Source organism: Rattus norvegicus, chromosome 20 (assembly GCF_036323735.1).
Source record: "Rattus norvegicus strain BN/NHsdMcwi chromosome 20, GRCr8, whole genome shotgun sequence".
In the NCBI taxonomy this organism is placed as follows: Eukaryota; Metazoa; Chordata; class Mammalia; order Rodentia; family Muridae; genus Rattus; species Rattus norvegicus.
Window position 1 is genome coordinate 784,380 of NC_086038.1, and position 17,536 is coordinate 801,915.

General features: G+C 37.7%; 2 protein-coding genes across 4 annotated transcripts; both read right to left on the reverse strand.

Moving 5' to 3' along the window:
* Nucleotides 1-457: 457 nt before the first annotated feature.
* Nucleotides 458-1,423, reverse strand: Or10al4b (olfactory receptor family 10 subfamily AL member 4B). Of its 2 annotated transcripts, XM_039098922.1 has the most exons (2): nucleotides 1,084-1,423; nucleotides 458-663 (listed from the first exon to the last, which is right to left on the reverse strand). In XM_039098922.1, exons 1-2 carry the CDS (start codon nucleotides 1,421-1,423, stop codon nucleotides 458-460), a joined length of 546 nt encoding a protein of 181 aa, XP_038954850.1. The 2 variants fall into 2 exon arrangements, with proteins under 2 accessions (XP_038954850.1, NP_001001112.1); NM_001001112.1 differs by having other exon boundaries at nucleotides 458-1,423.
* Nucleotides 1,424-10,110: 8,687 nt separating this feature from the next.
* Nucleotides 10,111-11,112, reverse strand: Or10al27 (olfactory receptor family 10 subfamily AL member 27). Of its 2 annotated transcripts, XM_039098923.2 has the most exons (2): nucleotides 10,781-11,112; nucleotides 10,111-10,348 (listed from the first exon to the last, which is right to left on the reverse strand). In XM_039098923.2, exons 1-2 carry the CDS (start codon nucleotides 11,110-11,112, stop codon nucleotides 10,147-10,149), a joined length of 534 nt encoding a protein of 177 aa, XP_038954851.1. In that variant the 3' UTR covers nucleotides 10,111-10,146. The 2 variants fall into 2 exon arrangements, with proteins under 2 accessions (XP_038954851.1, NP_001001113.1); NM_001001113.1 differs by having other exon boundaries at nucleotides 10,147-11,112.
* Between the last annotated feature and the right edge of the window lie 6,424 nt (nucleotides 11,113-17,536).

The window sequence follows — 17,536 nt, forward strand, 5'->3', positions numbered from 1 at the left end:
CCATACCAACCCACCAGAGCTTCTAAGGACTAAACTAATGATGAAAGAATATACATGGAACTGACCGAGGGCTCCAACTGCATATGTAGCAGAGAATAACCTTGTTGGGGGCACCAGTGGAAGGAAAAGGCCTTGGTCTTGGCAAGGTTCAATCTCCAGTACAGGGGAATATGGGGGGAACAATAAGGGAATGTATAGGGGTAATACCCAAATGGGGGAGGAGAGGGGATGGGTGCTTACGTACATGAAACTGGGAAGGGGAATAACCTTTGAAAGGTAAGTAAAGAAATATATCTAATAAAAAGTTAAAGAAAAAGAGAAAATAGTGCTGAGTACAGAGGTACCTTCAAAATTACAAAGAGATTCAACATAAGGCAGACAAAAGAATGTACCAATTTTTCTTTGTTTAATCTGGCTCTTTGCACATTTTTAGTAATACCAGCTTTGCATGATTCTGTTACTTATTTATTGACAGAATTTTTTTCAGGGCCAGAATTCTTCTCAGTGCTGCCTTGACTTCCTTATTCCTTAAACTATAGATGATAGGGTTCAGCATGGATGTCACTGCTGTGTAGAAGAGGGCCAAGAGTTTGTCCATTCCTGGTGAGTGGCTAGACTTAGGCCTCAAATAGGTAACAGATCCTGAACCATAAAAAAGTGTGACTACAAGTAGGTGGGAGGAACAGGTTGAAAGGGCTTTGTGGCGCCCCTCAGGTGAAGGCATCACCAGCACTGCAACGAGAATTCTGACATAAGAATAAATGATCAGCAAAAAAGGGCTAGATATGCAGAGGACAACTACCACAAAGATGGCAGCCTCGTTTTGGGATGTATCACCACAGGCAAGTGCCAGGAGAGGTGGAAGGTCACAGAAGAAGTGGTCTATCTCACAGGGTCCACAGAAGTTCAAGGAGAAAATAAAATTGGTCTGTCCCAGACCTACTATGCATCCCATCACCCATGAAACAATTGCCAAGTGGGCACATACTCCACGACTCATTCGGGTTGCATAGTGGAGTGGGGAACATATAGCCATATAGCGGTCAAAGGCCATGGCTGCCAATAGGCAGCACTCAGTTATACCAAAGAATATGAAGAAAAACATCTGTGTGGCACATCCCTCCTGAGAGATCTCTCGGACCTCACTCACAAGACTCTGCAGCATCTTGGGTATGACAGAGCAAGTATAGCCAATCTCCAGGAGAGACAAGTTGGCCAGAAAGAAGTACATGGGGGTGTGCAGAGATGGACTGGTGCAAATAGCAAGGGCTATGAGAGTATTTCCTGTTACTGATACTAAGAACATGAGCAGGATGAGGGTGAACAGGAGGAAGCATTCTCCAGGGACCTCAGAGAACTTGGCAAATGCAAAACGTTTGACAGACAAACTATTCTCCTGCCACAGAGAACAGTTGACACTCATCTCCTGAAAGAAAGGACAAAATTGTTACAAGAATTCTTGCAGATTAGGGAAATTATTCAGACTATCTCTCTATCTGTCTCTTTCTCTCCAAGTTTCTCTCCCTCCCTCTCGTGTGTGTGTGTGTGTGTGTGTGTGTGTGTGTGTGTGTGTGTGTGTGTGTAATCAATATATGGACATACATGTGCTTAAAATGTTCAAATACCAATTTCAAGTGATTTCAAGACCCTATGGTATCTCCCTTATTTCCTGAAACAGCGTCAGTTACTTGACCTGAAGGTACTTGTTTTTGCTAGACTGCATCAGGAATCCACCTTCTTTTGCCTTTCATACCTGTAGTGTTGGAATTATATAAATGTTGGTTGGCTCAGTCTTTCCTGGGTACTATGGGTCCAAACTCCATTCCTCATATCTGAACAACAAGTCTACCAACTACTGAACTATTTCTATAGCACATAATTTTACTAATTCTAGAGTTTTGGGTAAATTCGAAATTTGTTAATTGAAGAATTTTTAAATTTTTTAAAAAAAAATTCCGAAATCAACACTCAACTCAAACTTTTTTTAAATCAATTCTTTCCCTATTCAGACTACTAGATGATTCTTTTTACAGTATATTCTTACTTGTCAACCATTAAATGACAAAATATTAACAGGGAATCTGGTGTATCCTTTACTCCCAAGCATTGTGTGGCGGAGGCAGAAGGTCGCTGTGAGTTAAATGACAGCCTAGGTTACAGAGAGATATTGTGCTAACGATGACAACAGGTAAAGTGATGGTCAGTTGTCCATTCAGGTTCCCTTTAGTCAACTGTCAATGAGAGGATGAGAAGGTCCTTTCACATTCATTTTGTTTCCTCATTCCTGTTACCACTTGCTCTCTTTAACCATTCTCTCTCTCTCTCTCTCTCTCTCTCTCTCTCTCTCTCTCTCTCGACTTGCTCTCATTTTGTACGTACCATTTTCAACTCAATATTTTCTTATTGAGTCCTGACTTCTTCTCTGACATAATTTTTTTTGGAGTTTATAGACTTTTGTCAGTTAATTATACAGGTCTGTGTATACCTGTTGTATATTTTCCCATCTGGAAGGAGCTATACACTTTCCTCAGTCACATAGATATAGAAGTCAAGGAAGAAATGAAGCCATAAAGAGGAATATCTGAGTAGGGCTTAACTGGTAACTTTAAAAAAATGTCCTTTGTATATAGCCTCATCCCAATTATCTCCAGCAGCCCAATGCAAACGTTTGCAATATTGATGACCACCCATGAAAGAGGGGAAATGGAGGCAGTCCTTGTGGAGGAACTGATGACAGTAAATACTGGCAACAGAACAGCCTGTGCATATTTGTTCATTTTATACTTTTAGTACTTGTAGGTCAAATTAAAAAAATAAAGCTTGTCATAAGTGTATTTCATACCTTCCAAAGTTCAGAGTCAAATAAAAATTGGAACATCGGAAGGTCTCTAAATACTTTAAAAAACTATTATCTAATACAAATGCTATTCTGTTGAGATATTAAAAAATACTAAATCACACAAAATGAAGTGAAAATTTTGAAATCAGTACAAATTTCCCTCTTTGTTATTTGAAATTATGTTGAAAGAGGCAAAATATGCCTAATTTTTCTATTGCTTTTAGGTCTCCATCAGATGTCGAGTTCATCCTCAGGATGTACCAAGATCAATGTAGTGGAATTCTATTTGTGATTCATACAAGAAAGTTCTATTTTCACAATGACCCAGGAAAGGAGAAGGATGTTTCAAGTCCTGTCTGTAGACACATAGAGGTCTACATCTCAAGGCTCTTCAGACAGATAGAAGCGTCAGAATAGGCTGCAATGGATAAGCCTCTGTCTCTAATCTTAAAGTAATCCTCAAGTAAAATTTCAGATTCGTCTATGTGAGCTGTTTCACCTTAAAGCTGCAAATGTTTGAAGCCCAATGTGATTACATAGTAAAATGTTCATTAAAGTGCAAAAGTGTCTGCCCTGAGAAGTCTGTAGTGACCAATCTAGTAACAGAATGAAGCCATGTACATAGTGTTATAATGTAATATTTTCCATATCCGTTACGAGTTCTGTTTAATACATAGATCTTCAATGTTATGAAGATGTTATGTGTAGTAAACACTGGAAGGCTTTAAAAGAGTAGAAATGTTCATTGGTGGGCTTCCTTCCTTGTCTCATTTCATCTCATTTCTTCTCATCTCTCTCTCTCTCTCTCTCTCTCTCTCTCTCTCTCTCTCTCCATCTCTCTCTCCCTCCCTCCCTAAATGTTTTTTTTCTTTTTGTGAACTGGTGGAAAGCATGATACACTGTCAACATTATTTCTGTAATACAGCAGTGTCTGTGTGCAGAAATTTCTAGGAAATACTCATCATCACCACCATGTAGTCACTATTGCTAAAATTCTATAAGAGTACATAAAATTTATGAAGATTGTTAGAAAAAAATTATTAGGAGGCTCACCCCTGACTTCTTGTGAGTTTTCTCACCTACCAAAGGACCATTCTTCACCAGCTGAGTAACATGTTAGCTCAACACAATAGAAATTCTTTGATTTCCTTCGATTTACAGTACACTGTGTAATGAGGATGTCTCCACATCACAGCATTGGGATGTGTTGACTTCCCATGGACTTAAGCTATTTTCTGACAAAGAAGCCAGGATTCTGAGTTGACTGTTATGTTCCTCCAAGACGGAGACGTTAAATAAAATAACAACAAGAACTCAAAATGCTTTGAGTATCAGTTGTTCATTTTTACACTTTCTTTCACTTTCTCTAAGTGCACTATTGACAACTTAGTTGTGGCACATACCTTCAATCCCAGCACAAGATAGGAGAATTTCTCTTTTTGCTTCTGATTAGCCACCTTCTGGCTTTCTCTGTGCCCTCTCCTTAGCAGATTCTCATTACCATCTTTAAGCCTGTTCATTAAAAAACTTTTGTTGCAGTAAATAATCACATCTGAGGTCAGGAGGCCTCTGTGTCCCAGGAGAGAACATTATGTCCTTTAAGGCAATAATTCAGCATCTCAGAAACACACACACACATGAAAGATTATATATAATACATGTATATATATGTATATACGTATATATGTAGATAGATGGATGATAGGTAGGTAAATAGATGCTGACAGATGATAGATATACAGATAGATAGATAGATAGATAGATAGATAGATAGATAGATAGATAGAGGTTATATTAGTCACAGATTTTCACATTATTGAAAACAATGATTATAAATATATTTCACTGCCATCCTCTGTGCTCTGAGATCTGATTCTCCCACTCTCTTTGGAATTTTTTTCTCCTGAAGAGTGTCAGGAGGCGTCTGAGTCTCCTCTTGGGAGACTGCATAGCTCTGTTAGAGTTTGCAGACAAATGTTGATTTGGAAGGAGAAGAAGTGAATGTAATTGGTGGACAAATCAGAAATATATGTAAGGAATGATGCAATTTAATGATAACTGGTCTCATAAGCTCTCCTCATCCTGTGATATGAAATGAAATATAGTATTGTAATTTATTATTTGATCATTGGAAAATATTAATATGAATTATTAAAGTTTTCTATTTTGCAAGAGTTATCTTAGTCATGAAAACTACATAATTAACTTTCATGTCATCTTTTGATCAAACTAATATTTGTTCTCTTTATTATAAATTACTTAGGTTAATAAATTTGACCCTTTCCTAGTCATATGTAATTTTGGCTATGTCTCTAATTATTTTTATCAAAAGAAGGTCCAATAAAAAAGATGAAAGTAAAGTATTAATATGGAAGACATGATTAAGGTACAGAACACTTCTTAAAAAGAAAAACCAATAGCTGAATATCTAAGGTTTTAGTGATGCAAAATAGGAATGGTAGGGAGAATAATTTATTCTCTTAGGTGGGACATTCTCTTTGTCATCACACTCTGCAGTGACTAGCACAGTACCATGTACATGTTATCTCAACCTTACACATTAGAGTTCACATATTTTTGAGTATAGTTTATTGAATTAAAACATAATTGCATTAAATTATCTTTAACTTAGGTATAGGTAGTTATTATTCTGAGAATGAGATATGGAGACAAGGGGATTTCCATTATTTTTACAAGGGGTAGAACAATAAGGTTTTTTTCTCTTTCATAAGTCCTTGCTCCTCACAATGACAGAAGAAGAACTAACAAATGAAACATTAGAACTCCATTTAGTTTGAGAATATATCTCAGTTTCTCTTGTATCTAGGTGCATCATCCATAACTAATTCTGGCCAATCGGATGACAAGTACAATTAGTTAAATTACATCATATTTGTTGATTGTCTCATTTCTTATGCTACTAGAATCTTTTTTTTTAGTAAAACTTTATTTATGATGAACAATCCTACAAATCTATTCATACAAAATCATAAACTAGGGGTTGAGAAAAGGCTCAACAGAGAAAGCTGCAGAGGGTTCAACTCTAACATCCATATCCAGCTCTAGGAAATCTGTTGCTTCTGGACTCCAGGCACCCACCCATTCTTAGATGCAAATAATTTTCTCTCTCTCTCTCTCTCTCTCTCTCTCTCTCTCTCTCTCTCTCTCTCTCTCACACACACACACACACACGATTTCATTAACTTAAAAGCAAAGTCATAAGCCAGTTCAGAAGTGGCTGTGTAGAGCTGTAATCCTAGCATTTGGAGAGCCAAAGATAAAAATTGAATCAGGAATTCAAGGCCAGCATCACCTATGTAAGATGCTGTAATAATCATATTATGATGGATGTGGCAATGCACACCTTGAATCCTAGCACTGGGCAGACAGAAGTAGGTGGATCATTGTGAGTTCATGGGCAGGCCTGATGATGATGATGATGATGATGATGATGATGATGATGATGATGATGATGATGATGAAGAAGAAGAAAAGAATAAAAGACAGAAAAGCTTCCACAGAAATTCTTGAAAATATTTTTTATATTTAATTTAATATTTAAAGCAAATCATGTTAAATCTAAACACTTCAGTGTATAGTAATATTCATACATTTTTGGTATGTATAGGTCACAAAAGAACTCAGAAATTTGTTGTATGTGGTAGTATTTAATAAAAATACGAGTATTACTGAAATAAGATCCTTTCATACAGTTATTAGGGAATAAAGAGTCATGTGAGAAATGCCTGAATAAAGAGCAGAAATCATAGGGACCGATGTCTAGAATTTACAGGACTTCTGAGATATAACTTGGCAATTTAGATTGACATCTTGGATAAACATAAAGGAAAATCTCTCTACAGTCTTGCACATTTTTCTCACATTTTTTAGTATTTGATTTCATTTCAGAATTAACTGGAAAATGTGGAGGAAATGCACTATTTTCTAGACAGATTCCAAGTACCAAAGTTAAATCGTGAACAAATAAAGCATGTAAACAACCCCATAACTCCTAAAGATAGAAGCAGTTATTGAAAGTCTCCCAACCAAAAATAGCCCAGGTCCAGATTGGTTCAGTGCAGAATTCTATGAGACCTTCATAGAAGACCTCATATCAATACTGTCCAAATTATTCCACAAAATAGAAACAGATGGAGCACTAACAAATTCTTTCTATGAAGCCAAAATTACTCTTATACCAAAACCACACAAAGACCCAACAAAGAAAGAGAACTTCAGACCAATTTTCCTTGTGAATATTGACGCAAAAATACTCAATAAAATTCTTGCACACCAAATCCAAGAACACATCAAAATGATCATCCATCATGATGAAGTAGGCTTCATTCCAGGGTTGCAGGGATGATTTAATATATGAAAATCCATCACTGTAATCCACTATATAAACAAACTCAAAGATGAGAACCACATGGTTATTTCATTAGATGCTGAGAAAGCATTTGACAAAATTCAAGACCTCTTTATGACAAAAGTCCTGGAAAAATCAGGAATTCAAGGCCCATATCTAAACATGGGAAAAGTAATATACAGCAAACCAGTAGCTAACAACAAACTAAATGGAGAGAAACTTGAAGCAATCCCATGAAAATCAGGGACTGGACAAGGCTGCCCGCTCTCTCCCTACTTATTCAATACAATACTCGAAGTCCTAGCCACAGCAATCAGACAACAAAAGGACACCAAAGGGATACAAATTGGAAGGGAAGAAATCAAAATATCACTATTTGCAGATGATATGGTAGTGTACTAAGTGACCCCAAGATTCCACCAGAGAACTACTGAACCTGATAAACAACTTTAGCAAAGTGTCAGGGTATAAAATTAACTTAAACAAATCAGTAGCCTTCCTCTACTCAAAGGATAAACAGGCTGAGAAAGAAATTAGGGAAATGACACCCTTCACAATAGTCCCAAATAATACAAAATATCTTGGTGTGACTTTAACCAAGCAAGTGAAAGATCTGTATGACAATAAGTTCAAGTCTCTGAAGAAAGAAATTGAGGAAGATCTCAGAAGATGGAAAGATTTCCCATGCTCATGGATTGGCAGGAGTAAAGATGGCCATTTTTCCAAAAGCAATCTACAGATTCAATGCAATCCCCATCAAAATTCCTACTCAATTCTTTATAGAGATAGAAAGAGCAATTTTAAAATTCATTTGGAATAACAAAAAACCCAGGATAGCAAAAACTATACTCAACAATAAAAGAAATTCTGGGGTAATCACCATTCTTGATTTTAAGCAATATTACAGAGCAATAGTTACAAAAACTGTATGATATTGGTACAGACACAGGCAGGTAGATCAGTGGAACAGAATCAAAGACCCAGAAATGAACCCACACACTTATTGTCACTTGATCTTTCACAAGGGAGGGAAAACCATCTAGTGGGAAAAAGATAGCACTTTCAGGAAATGGTGCTGGTTCAACTGGAGGTCAGCATGTAGAAGAATGCAGATTGATCCATGCTTATCACCCTGTACAAAGCTTAAGTCCAAGTGGATCAAGGACCTCCACATCAAACCAGATACACTCAAACTAGTACAAGAAAAAGTGGGGAAGAGTCTCAAACACAGTGGCACTGGAGAAAATTTCCTGAAGAAACACCAATGGCTCATGCTGTAAGATCAAGAATTGACAAATGGGATCTCATAAAACTACAAAGCTTCTGTAAGGCGAAGGATACTGTTACTAGAAAAAAAATGGCAACCAACAGATTGGGAAAAGATCTTACTAATCCTATATCTGATACAGGCCTAATAGCCAAAATATACAAAGAATTCAAGAAGTTATACTTCAGAGAGCCAAATAACCCTATTAAAAAAGGGAGTACAGAGCTAAAAAAAAAAACATTCTCAGCTGAGGAATATCGAATGGCCAAAAACCACCTAAAGAAATGCTCAACATCCTTAGTCATCAGGGAAATGCAAATCAAGACAACCCTAAGATTCCACCTCACATCAGTCAGAATCATTAAGATAAAAATCTCAGGTGACAGGAGATGCTGGCGAGGATGTGGAGAAAGAGGAACACTCCTCCATTGTTGGTAGGATTGCAAACTGGTAGCACCACTCTGGTAATCAGCCTGTATGTTCCTCAGAAAACTGTACATTGCACTACCTGAGGACCCAGCTATTCCCCTCTTGGGCATATACCCAAATGATGTTCCAATATACAACAAAGACACATGTTCCACTAGGTCCATAGCAGCCTTATTTATAATAGCCAGAAGCTGGAAAGAACCCAGATGTCCTTCAAGAGAGGAATGGATTAAAAACTGTGGTACATTTACACAATGGAGTACTACTCAGCTATCAAAAACAATGACTTTGTGAAATTCATAGGCAAATGGTATGAACTAAAAAATATCTTCCTGAGTGAGGTTACTCAATCACAGGAAAACACTCTTGATATAAACTCATTGATAAGTGCATATTAGCCAAAAAGGTCAAATTACCCAAGATGCAATCCACAGACCACAGGAAGCTCAAGAAGAAAGATGATCAAACTGCAGATGCTCCCACTCCTTCTTAAAAGGGAGAAAATATCCATAGGATGGGATATGGAAGCAAAGTTCAGAGCAGCGACTCAGCCGTTCAGAGCCTGACACACATGTGACCCATATATATATATATATATAGCCACCAAAACTACATAAGATTGATGAAGCTAAAAAATGCTTGCTGAAGAGGACTGGATATAGACCTCTCCTGTGAGATACATTCAGAGCATGTCCAATACAGAGGTAAATGCTAGCAGCAAACCACAGAACTGAGAATAGGACCCACTTTGGGGGAATTAGAGGAAGTATTGAAAGAGTTGAAGGAGCTTTCAACCCCAAAGAAACAACATTGCCAACCAACCAGGACTTCCAGTGACTAAACCACTAATGAAAGTATATACATGGACTGACCCAGGGCTCCAACTGCATATGTAGCAGAGAATAACCTTGATGGGGGCACTAACCCTTGCCAATGTTGGACCCCCAGTGAGGGGAATATGAGGAGGGCAATAAGGGGATGTATAGGGATAATGCCTAAATGTGGGACGGGAAGGATTGGGGGCTTATGGAAAGGACACTGGGAAGGGGAATAACCTTTGAAAGGTAAGTAAAGAAATATATCTAATAAAAAATTAAAGAAAAAAAAATAGTGCTGAGTACAGAAGCACCTTCAAAATTACAAAGATACTCAACATAAGGCAGACAGAAGAATGTACAAGTTTTTCTTTTTTTAATCTGGCTCTTTGCACATTTTTATTAATAGCAGCTTTGCATGATTCTGTTACCTATTTATTGACATTATTTTTCTCAGGTCCAAAGTTCTTCTCAGTGCTGCCTTGACTTCCTTGTTCCTTAGACTGTAGATGATAGGGTTCAGCATGGATGTCACTGCTGTGTAGAAGAGGGCCAAGAGTTTGTCCATTCCTGGTGAGTGGCTAGACTTGGGCCTCAAATAGGTAAAGGACGCAGAGCCATAAAAGAGTGTGACTACAAGTAGGTGTGAGGAACAGGTGGAAAGAGCTTTATGGCGCCCCTCAGGTGAAGGCATCACCAGCACTGCAACGAGAATTCTGACATAAGAATAAAGGATCAGCAAAAATGGACTAGATATACAGAGGATTGCTGCCACAAAGATGGCAGCCTCGTTTTGGGATGTATCACCACAGGCAAGTGCCAGGAGAGGTGGAAGGTCACAGAAGAAGTGGTCTATCTCACAGGGTCCACAGAAGTTCAAGGAGAAAATAAAATTGGTCTGTCCCAGACCTACTATGCATCCCATTCCCCATGAAACAATTGCCAAATGGGCACATACCTCACGACTCATTCGGGTTGCATAGTGGAGTGGGGAGCATATGGCCATGCAGCGGTCAAAGGCCATGGCTGCCAATAGGCAGCACTCAGTTATGCCAAAAAATGTGAAGAAAAACATCTGTGTGGCACATCCCTCCCTAGAGATCTCTCGGGCCTCACTCACAAGACTCTGCAGCATCTTGGGTATGACAGAGCAAGTATAGCCAATCTCCAGGAGAGACAAGTTGGCCAGAAAGAAGTACATGGGGGTGTGTAGAGATGGACTGGTACAAACAGCAAGGGCTATGAGAGTATTTCCTGTTAGTGATACTAAGAACATGAGCAGGATGAGGGTGAACAGGAGGAAGCATTCTCCAGGGACCTCAGAGAACTTGGCAAATGCAAAGCGTTTGACAGACAAACTATTCTCCTGCCACAGCGAACAGTTGACACTCATCTCCTGAAAGAAAGGACAAAATTATTAAAAGAATTCTTTCTGATTAGGGAAATTATTCAGACTCTATCTCTCTCTGTCTCTTTCTCCCCACGTCTCTCTCTCTCTCCCTCTTGTATATGTGTGTGTGTTTGTGTGTGTGTGTGTGTGTGTGTGTGTGTGTGTGTGCGCGCGCGTGTGCGTGTAATAAATACATGGACATGCATGTGCTTGTAATGTTTGTATACCAATTTCAAGTATGCTTCTACCCTATAGTGTCTGCCTTATTTGTTGAAACAGGGTCTGTTACTTGACCTGAAGCTACTTGTTTTTGCAAGACTGAGTGAGGAATCCACCTTCTTGTATTTTTCATAACCTTACTGTTGGAATTATATAAATGATGCATGACTCAGACCTGGGTACTGTGTGTCCAAACTCCACTCCTCACACCTGAACAATTCCACTAACTACTGAACTATTTCTATATCATATCATTTTTATTAATTCTAGAGCCTTGGGTAAATTCAAAATTTGTTAGTTGAGAATTTTTTAAATTATTTTTTTAAAAAAATTCAGAAATAACCACTCAGCTCAAAGTTTTTTAAAATCAATCCTTTCCCAATTCATACTAGTAGATTATTCTGTTTACAGCATATTCTTACTTGTCAACCATTAAATGACAACATGTTAGCAGGGAAAGCTGGTGCATCCTTTACTCCCAAGAATTGTGTGGCGGAGGCAGAAGGTCACTGTGAGTTAAATGACAGCCTAGGTTACAGAGTGATACTGCGCTAACAAAGACAAAAGGGAAAGTGATGGTCAGTTGTTCATTTAGATTCCCTTTAGTCAATTATCAATGAAAATATGAAAAGGTCCTTTTGAATTAATTTTTTCCTCATTCCTGTTACCACTTGCTCTCTTTAACCATTCTCTCTCTCTCTCTCTCTCTCTCTCTCTCTCTCTCTCTCTCTCTCTCCTTCCCTCTCTCCCCCCTCTCTCCCTCCCTCTCTCTCTCTCTCTCTCTCCCTCTCTACCCCTCTCTCTTTCTCTCTCTCTCTCTCTCTCTCTCTCTCTCTCTCTCTCTCTCTCAACATGGTCTAACTTTGAACTTACCTTTTTTTAACTCAATATTTTCTTATTGGTTCCTGACTTCTTCTCAGTAATATTTTTTTGGAGTTCATATACTCTTGCCAGTTAATTTTGCAGGTCTATGTAAACCTGTTGTATATTCTCACATCTGGAAGGAACTGCAAGGCTTCCTCAGTGACTTAGATATAGAAGCCAAGGGAGAAATATAGCCATAAAGAGGAATGTCTGAGTAGGGCTTATCTGGTAACTTAAAAAAATTGTCCTTTGTAAATGGCCTCATTCCAATTATCTACAGCAGCCCAATGCAAACGTTTGCATTATTGATGAGGGCCCATGAGACAGGGGAAATGGAGGCAGTCCTTGTGGAGGAATTGATGACAGTAAATACTAGCAACAGAACAGCCTGTGCATATTTGTTCATTTTATATTTTTAGTACTTGTAGGTCAAATTAAAAAAATAAAGCTTGCCAAAAGTGTATTTCATACCTTCCAAAGTTCAGAGTCAAATAAAAATTGGAACATCAGAAGGTCTCTAAATACTTTAAAAAACTATTATCTAATACAAATGCTATTCTGTTGAGATATTAAAAAAAAACTAAATCACACAAAATGAAGTGAAAAATTTGAAATCAGTACAAATTTCCCTCCTTGTTATTTGAAATTATGTTGAAAGAGGCAAAATCTGCCTAATTTTTCTATTGCTTTTAGGTCTCCATCAGATGTCGAGTTCATCCTCAGGATGTGCCAAGATCAATGTAGTGGAATTCTATTTGAGATTCATACAAGAAAGTTCTATTTTCACAATGACCCAGGAAAGGAGAAGGATGTTTCAGGTCCTGTCTGTAGACACATAGAGGTCTACATCTCAAGGCTCTTCAGACATGGAAGAGTCAGAATAGGCTGCAATGGATAAGCCTGTGTCTCTAATCTTAAAGTAATCTTCAAGTAAAATTTCAGATTCGTCTATGTGAGCTGTTTCACCTTAAAGCTGCAAATGTTTGAAGCCCAATGTGATTACATAGTAAAATGTTCATTAAAGTGCAAAAGTGTCTGCCCTGAGAAGTCTGTAGTGACCAATCTAGTAACAGAATGAAGCCATGTACATAGTGTTATAATGTAATATTTTCCATATCCGTTACGAGTTCTGTTTAATACATAGATCTTCAATGTTATAAAGATGTTATGTGTAGTAAACATTGGAAGGCTTTAAAAGAGTAGAAATGTTCATTGGTGGGCTTCCTTCCTTGTCTCATTTCATCTCATCTCTCTCTGTCTCTCTCTGTCTCTCTCTGTCTCTCTCTGTCTCTCTCTCTCTCTCTCTCTCTCTCTCTCTCTCTCTCTCTCTCTGATGTTCTCTCTCCGTCCTTAATTTTTTTTTTATTTTTGTGAACTGATGGAAAACATGATACACTGTCAATATTCTTTCTGTAATACAGCAGTGTCTGTGTGCAGAAATTCTCAGGAAATACTCATCATCACCACCATGTAGTCACTATTACTAAAATTCTATTGTAGTACACGCAATTTATGAAGATTGTTTGAAAAAAGATCATTAGGAGGCTCACCTCTGACTTTTTATGACTTTTCTCACCCACCAAAGGACCATTCATCACCAGCTGAGTAACATGTTAGCTCAACACAATAGAAATTGTTGGATTTCCTAACTATATTATAGTGCACTATGTAATTAGGATGTGTCCACATCACAGCATTGTGATGTATTGACTTCCCATGGACTTAAGCTACTTTCTGAAAAAGAAGCCAGGATTCTGAGTAGACTATTATGTTCCTCCAAGACGGAGACATTAAATAAAATCACAGTAAGAACTCAAAACGGTTTGAGTATCAGTTGTTCAATTTTACACTTTCTTTCACTTTCTCTAAGTGCACTATTGACAACTTAGTTGTGGCACATACCTTCAATCCCAGCACAAGATGGGAGAATTTCTCCTTTTGATTCTGATTAGCCACCTTCTGGCTTTCTCTGTGCCCTCTCCTTACCAGATTCTCATTACCATTAAGCCTGTGCATTAAAAAACCTTTGTTACAGTAAAGAATCACATCTGATATCAAGAGGCCTGTGTATCCCAGGAGAGAACATTATGTCCTTTGAGGCAATAAGTCAGCATCTCATACACACACACGCATGCACATGAATGCACGCACGCACACACACACACGCACACACAGGCACACACACACACGAGATGAAAGATCATACATATATACATATAAATATATGTAAATAAATAGACCGGTGATAGGTAGGTAGACAGATGATGACAGATAGATGATAGATAGATAGATAGATAGATAGATAGATAGATAGATAGATAGATAGATAGAGGTAGATAGATGATAGATTCAGGTTATAGTAGTAACACAATGATATATTTGAGATTTTCACATTCTTGAAAACAACGATTATAAATATATTTCACTGCCATCCTCTGTTCTCTGAGATCTGATTCTCCCACTCTCCTGAGGAGACTTTTGAATATTTTTCTCCCTGAAAAGTGTCAGGAGGCGTCTGAGTCTCCTCTTGGGAGACTGGACAGCTATGTTGGAGTTTGCAGACAAATGCTGATTTGGAAGGAAAAGAAGTAAATGTAATTGGTGGACAAATCAGAAATAAATGTAATGAATGATGCAATTTAATGATAACTGCTCTCATATGCTCTCCTCTTTCTGTGATATGAAATAAAATGTAGTAATATAATTTATTATTTGATCATTGGAAAATATTAATATGAATTATTAAAGGTTTCCATTTTGCAAGAGTTATCTAAGATACTCATGAAAACCACATAATTAACTTTCATGTCATCTTTTGATTAAACCCTATCCCTAACGCTATTTGTTCCATTTGTTATAAATTACTTAGGTTAATAAATTTGACCCTTTCCTAGTCATATGTGATTTTGGCTATGTCTCTATTTTTTATCAAAAGTAGGTCCAATAAGAAAGATAAAAATAGAGCATTAATGTGGAAGATATGAATAAGGTACTGAACACTTATTAAAAAGAAAAACCAATATCCGAACATCTAAGGTTTTACGATGCAAAATAGGAATTGTAGGGAGAATAATTTATTCTCTTAAGTGGGACATTCTCTTTGTCGTCACACTCTGCATTGACTAGCACCAGTACCACATACAGTACATGTTATCTCAGCCTTAGACATTAGAGTTCACATATTTTTGCATATAGATTTCTGAATTAGAACATAATTGCTTTTAATTATTTTTAACTTAGGTATTAGTAGTTATTATTCTGAGAATGAGATATGGAGCCAAGGGGATTTCCATTAGTTTTACAGAAGGTTGAACAATGAGGGTATTGTTTTCTCTTTCATAGGTCCTTGCTCCTCACAATGACAGAATAAGAACTAATACATGAAACATAATAACTCCATTTAGTGTGAGAATATATCTCAGTTTCTCTTGTATCTAGGTGCATTCATAACTAATTCTGGCCAATAGGATGACAGGTACAATTAGTTAAATTACATCATATTTGTTGATTTTCTCATTTCTTGTGCTACTAGAGTCCGTTTTTAGTAAAACTTTATTTATGGTGAGCAATCGTACAAATCTATTCATACAAAATCATAAACTAGGGCTTGAGAAAAGGCTCAACAGAGAAAGCTGCAGAGGGTTCTACTCTAGCATCCATATCCAGCTCTAGGAAATCTGTTGCTTCTGGACTCCAGGCACCCACCCATTCTTAGGTGCAAATAATATCCTCTCTCTCTCTCTCTCTCTCTCTCTCTCTCTCTCTCTCTCTCTCTCTCTCACACACACACACACACACACACACACACACACACACACAATTTCATTAACTTAAAGGCAAAGTCATAAGCCAATTCAGAAGTGGCTGTGTACAGATGTAATCCTAGCACTTGGAAAGCCAAAGATAAAAATTGGATCAGGAGTTCAAGGCCAGCCTCACCTATGTAAGATGCTGTAGTAATCATATTATGATGGTTGTGACAATGCACACCTTTAATCCCAGCACTGGAGAGACAGAAGAAGGCAGATCTTTGTGAGTTTGAGGCAGGCCTAATCTTCAGATGGAGTTCCAGGACAGCTAGGCCTACACAGAGAAACCCTACCTCAAAAATTAAAAAGAAAAAAAGAAGTCTGCTGAGATTTTGATGTTAACTGCATGGAACCTATAATTTAATTTGAAGGTTTTTTTTTTTTTTAAATTACCTTGCCAATGTGTATTTGCTACCTGAGTCTTGCTGCATGTAGCTCTTCACTACCCCACTTAAGCTACAGGATCAAGCTGCACAACAAGTCCCATTCAGCTTCCCTTGGATCCATGGGTAAAAGACACAGTTATTCATTTTCAACTTGCCTTCTTGGTACAATTGCTGGGCACTACTATATCCCACTTGGGAAAATGTGCTTTTATTATTACTCTTAGTGCAACACTTCCCACCTGTCCTAAACTTAGTGACTAGTCCCATCTAGCCCCTGCTAAACACTCCTGAGCACCAGCCTGTAGGAGCAGCCTATGTGACCCCTCTATTTTGAGGTCTCACATGGCTCTTCAAGCCCTCCTGGCAAAACTCTATTTTTCCTTCCTTACATCTCCCTTTCACTCCAGGGACCCAAAAGTCCTGTTTGTACCTTCTGCCCAGCAGTTGTCCCATGGCTTGCTTTTGGACGAGTCAAGAGCCAATTGGGAACAGGACCTTAGCATTAGCATTGCCCCTACAGAGTCTTATTCAGAAAGTCTTCATCTATGCCTATATGTCGTACTTTCTCTTCTCATAGTACGAAGGTATGAGGTCTTATGTTGAGGTCTTTGATGCATATGAAATTGTGTTTTGTGTAGCACGAGGGATAAGAATTGCATTCCCCCTTTTCCTGCATTACAAAGTCTAGTTTCTCCAATACCATTTGTTAAAGATTCTGACCTTCTTTCAGTCCACATATATTTTGCATCTTTGTAAGTTAATCAAGTGGCTATCAGAGCATGGGCTTATAGCTGAGACTTCCGTTCTATTCTACTTTAATCTGTCTGGTTTTGTAACAGTACCATGCTGTTTTTAGTACTATAGCTCTGTAGTATACTATGAAATCAATTATGATGATACATCATTTTTTAAAAGGAATTGTTTTGGTTATTCTGTTGTCTCTTACGTTCCTCTTTGAGTTCCTAATTTTTTCATTTTCTGATTTTCCTCATTTAGATTTTCATTATTAGCTCTATTTCCACCTTCAGGTCTTGAACTACTTAACTTGTTTTCTTCCACTGTGTATTTTCACAGATTTCTTTAAGAGATTTATTCATTTTCCCTCTAGGACCTCTATACTAATCATAAAGGCTGTCTTAAAGTCTTTTT

Excerpts from the sequence above, each read along its gene's own strand:
- Or10al4b (NM_001001112.1), bottom strand. The coding sequence starts at position 1,423 with ATGAGTGTCAACTGTTCTCTGTGGCAGGAGAATAGTTTGTCTGTCAAA.
- Or10al27 (NM_001001113.1), bottom strand. The coding sequence starts at position 11,112 with ATGAGTGTCAACTGTTCGCTGTGGCAGGAGAATAGTTTGTCTGTCAAA.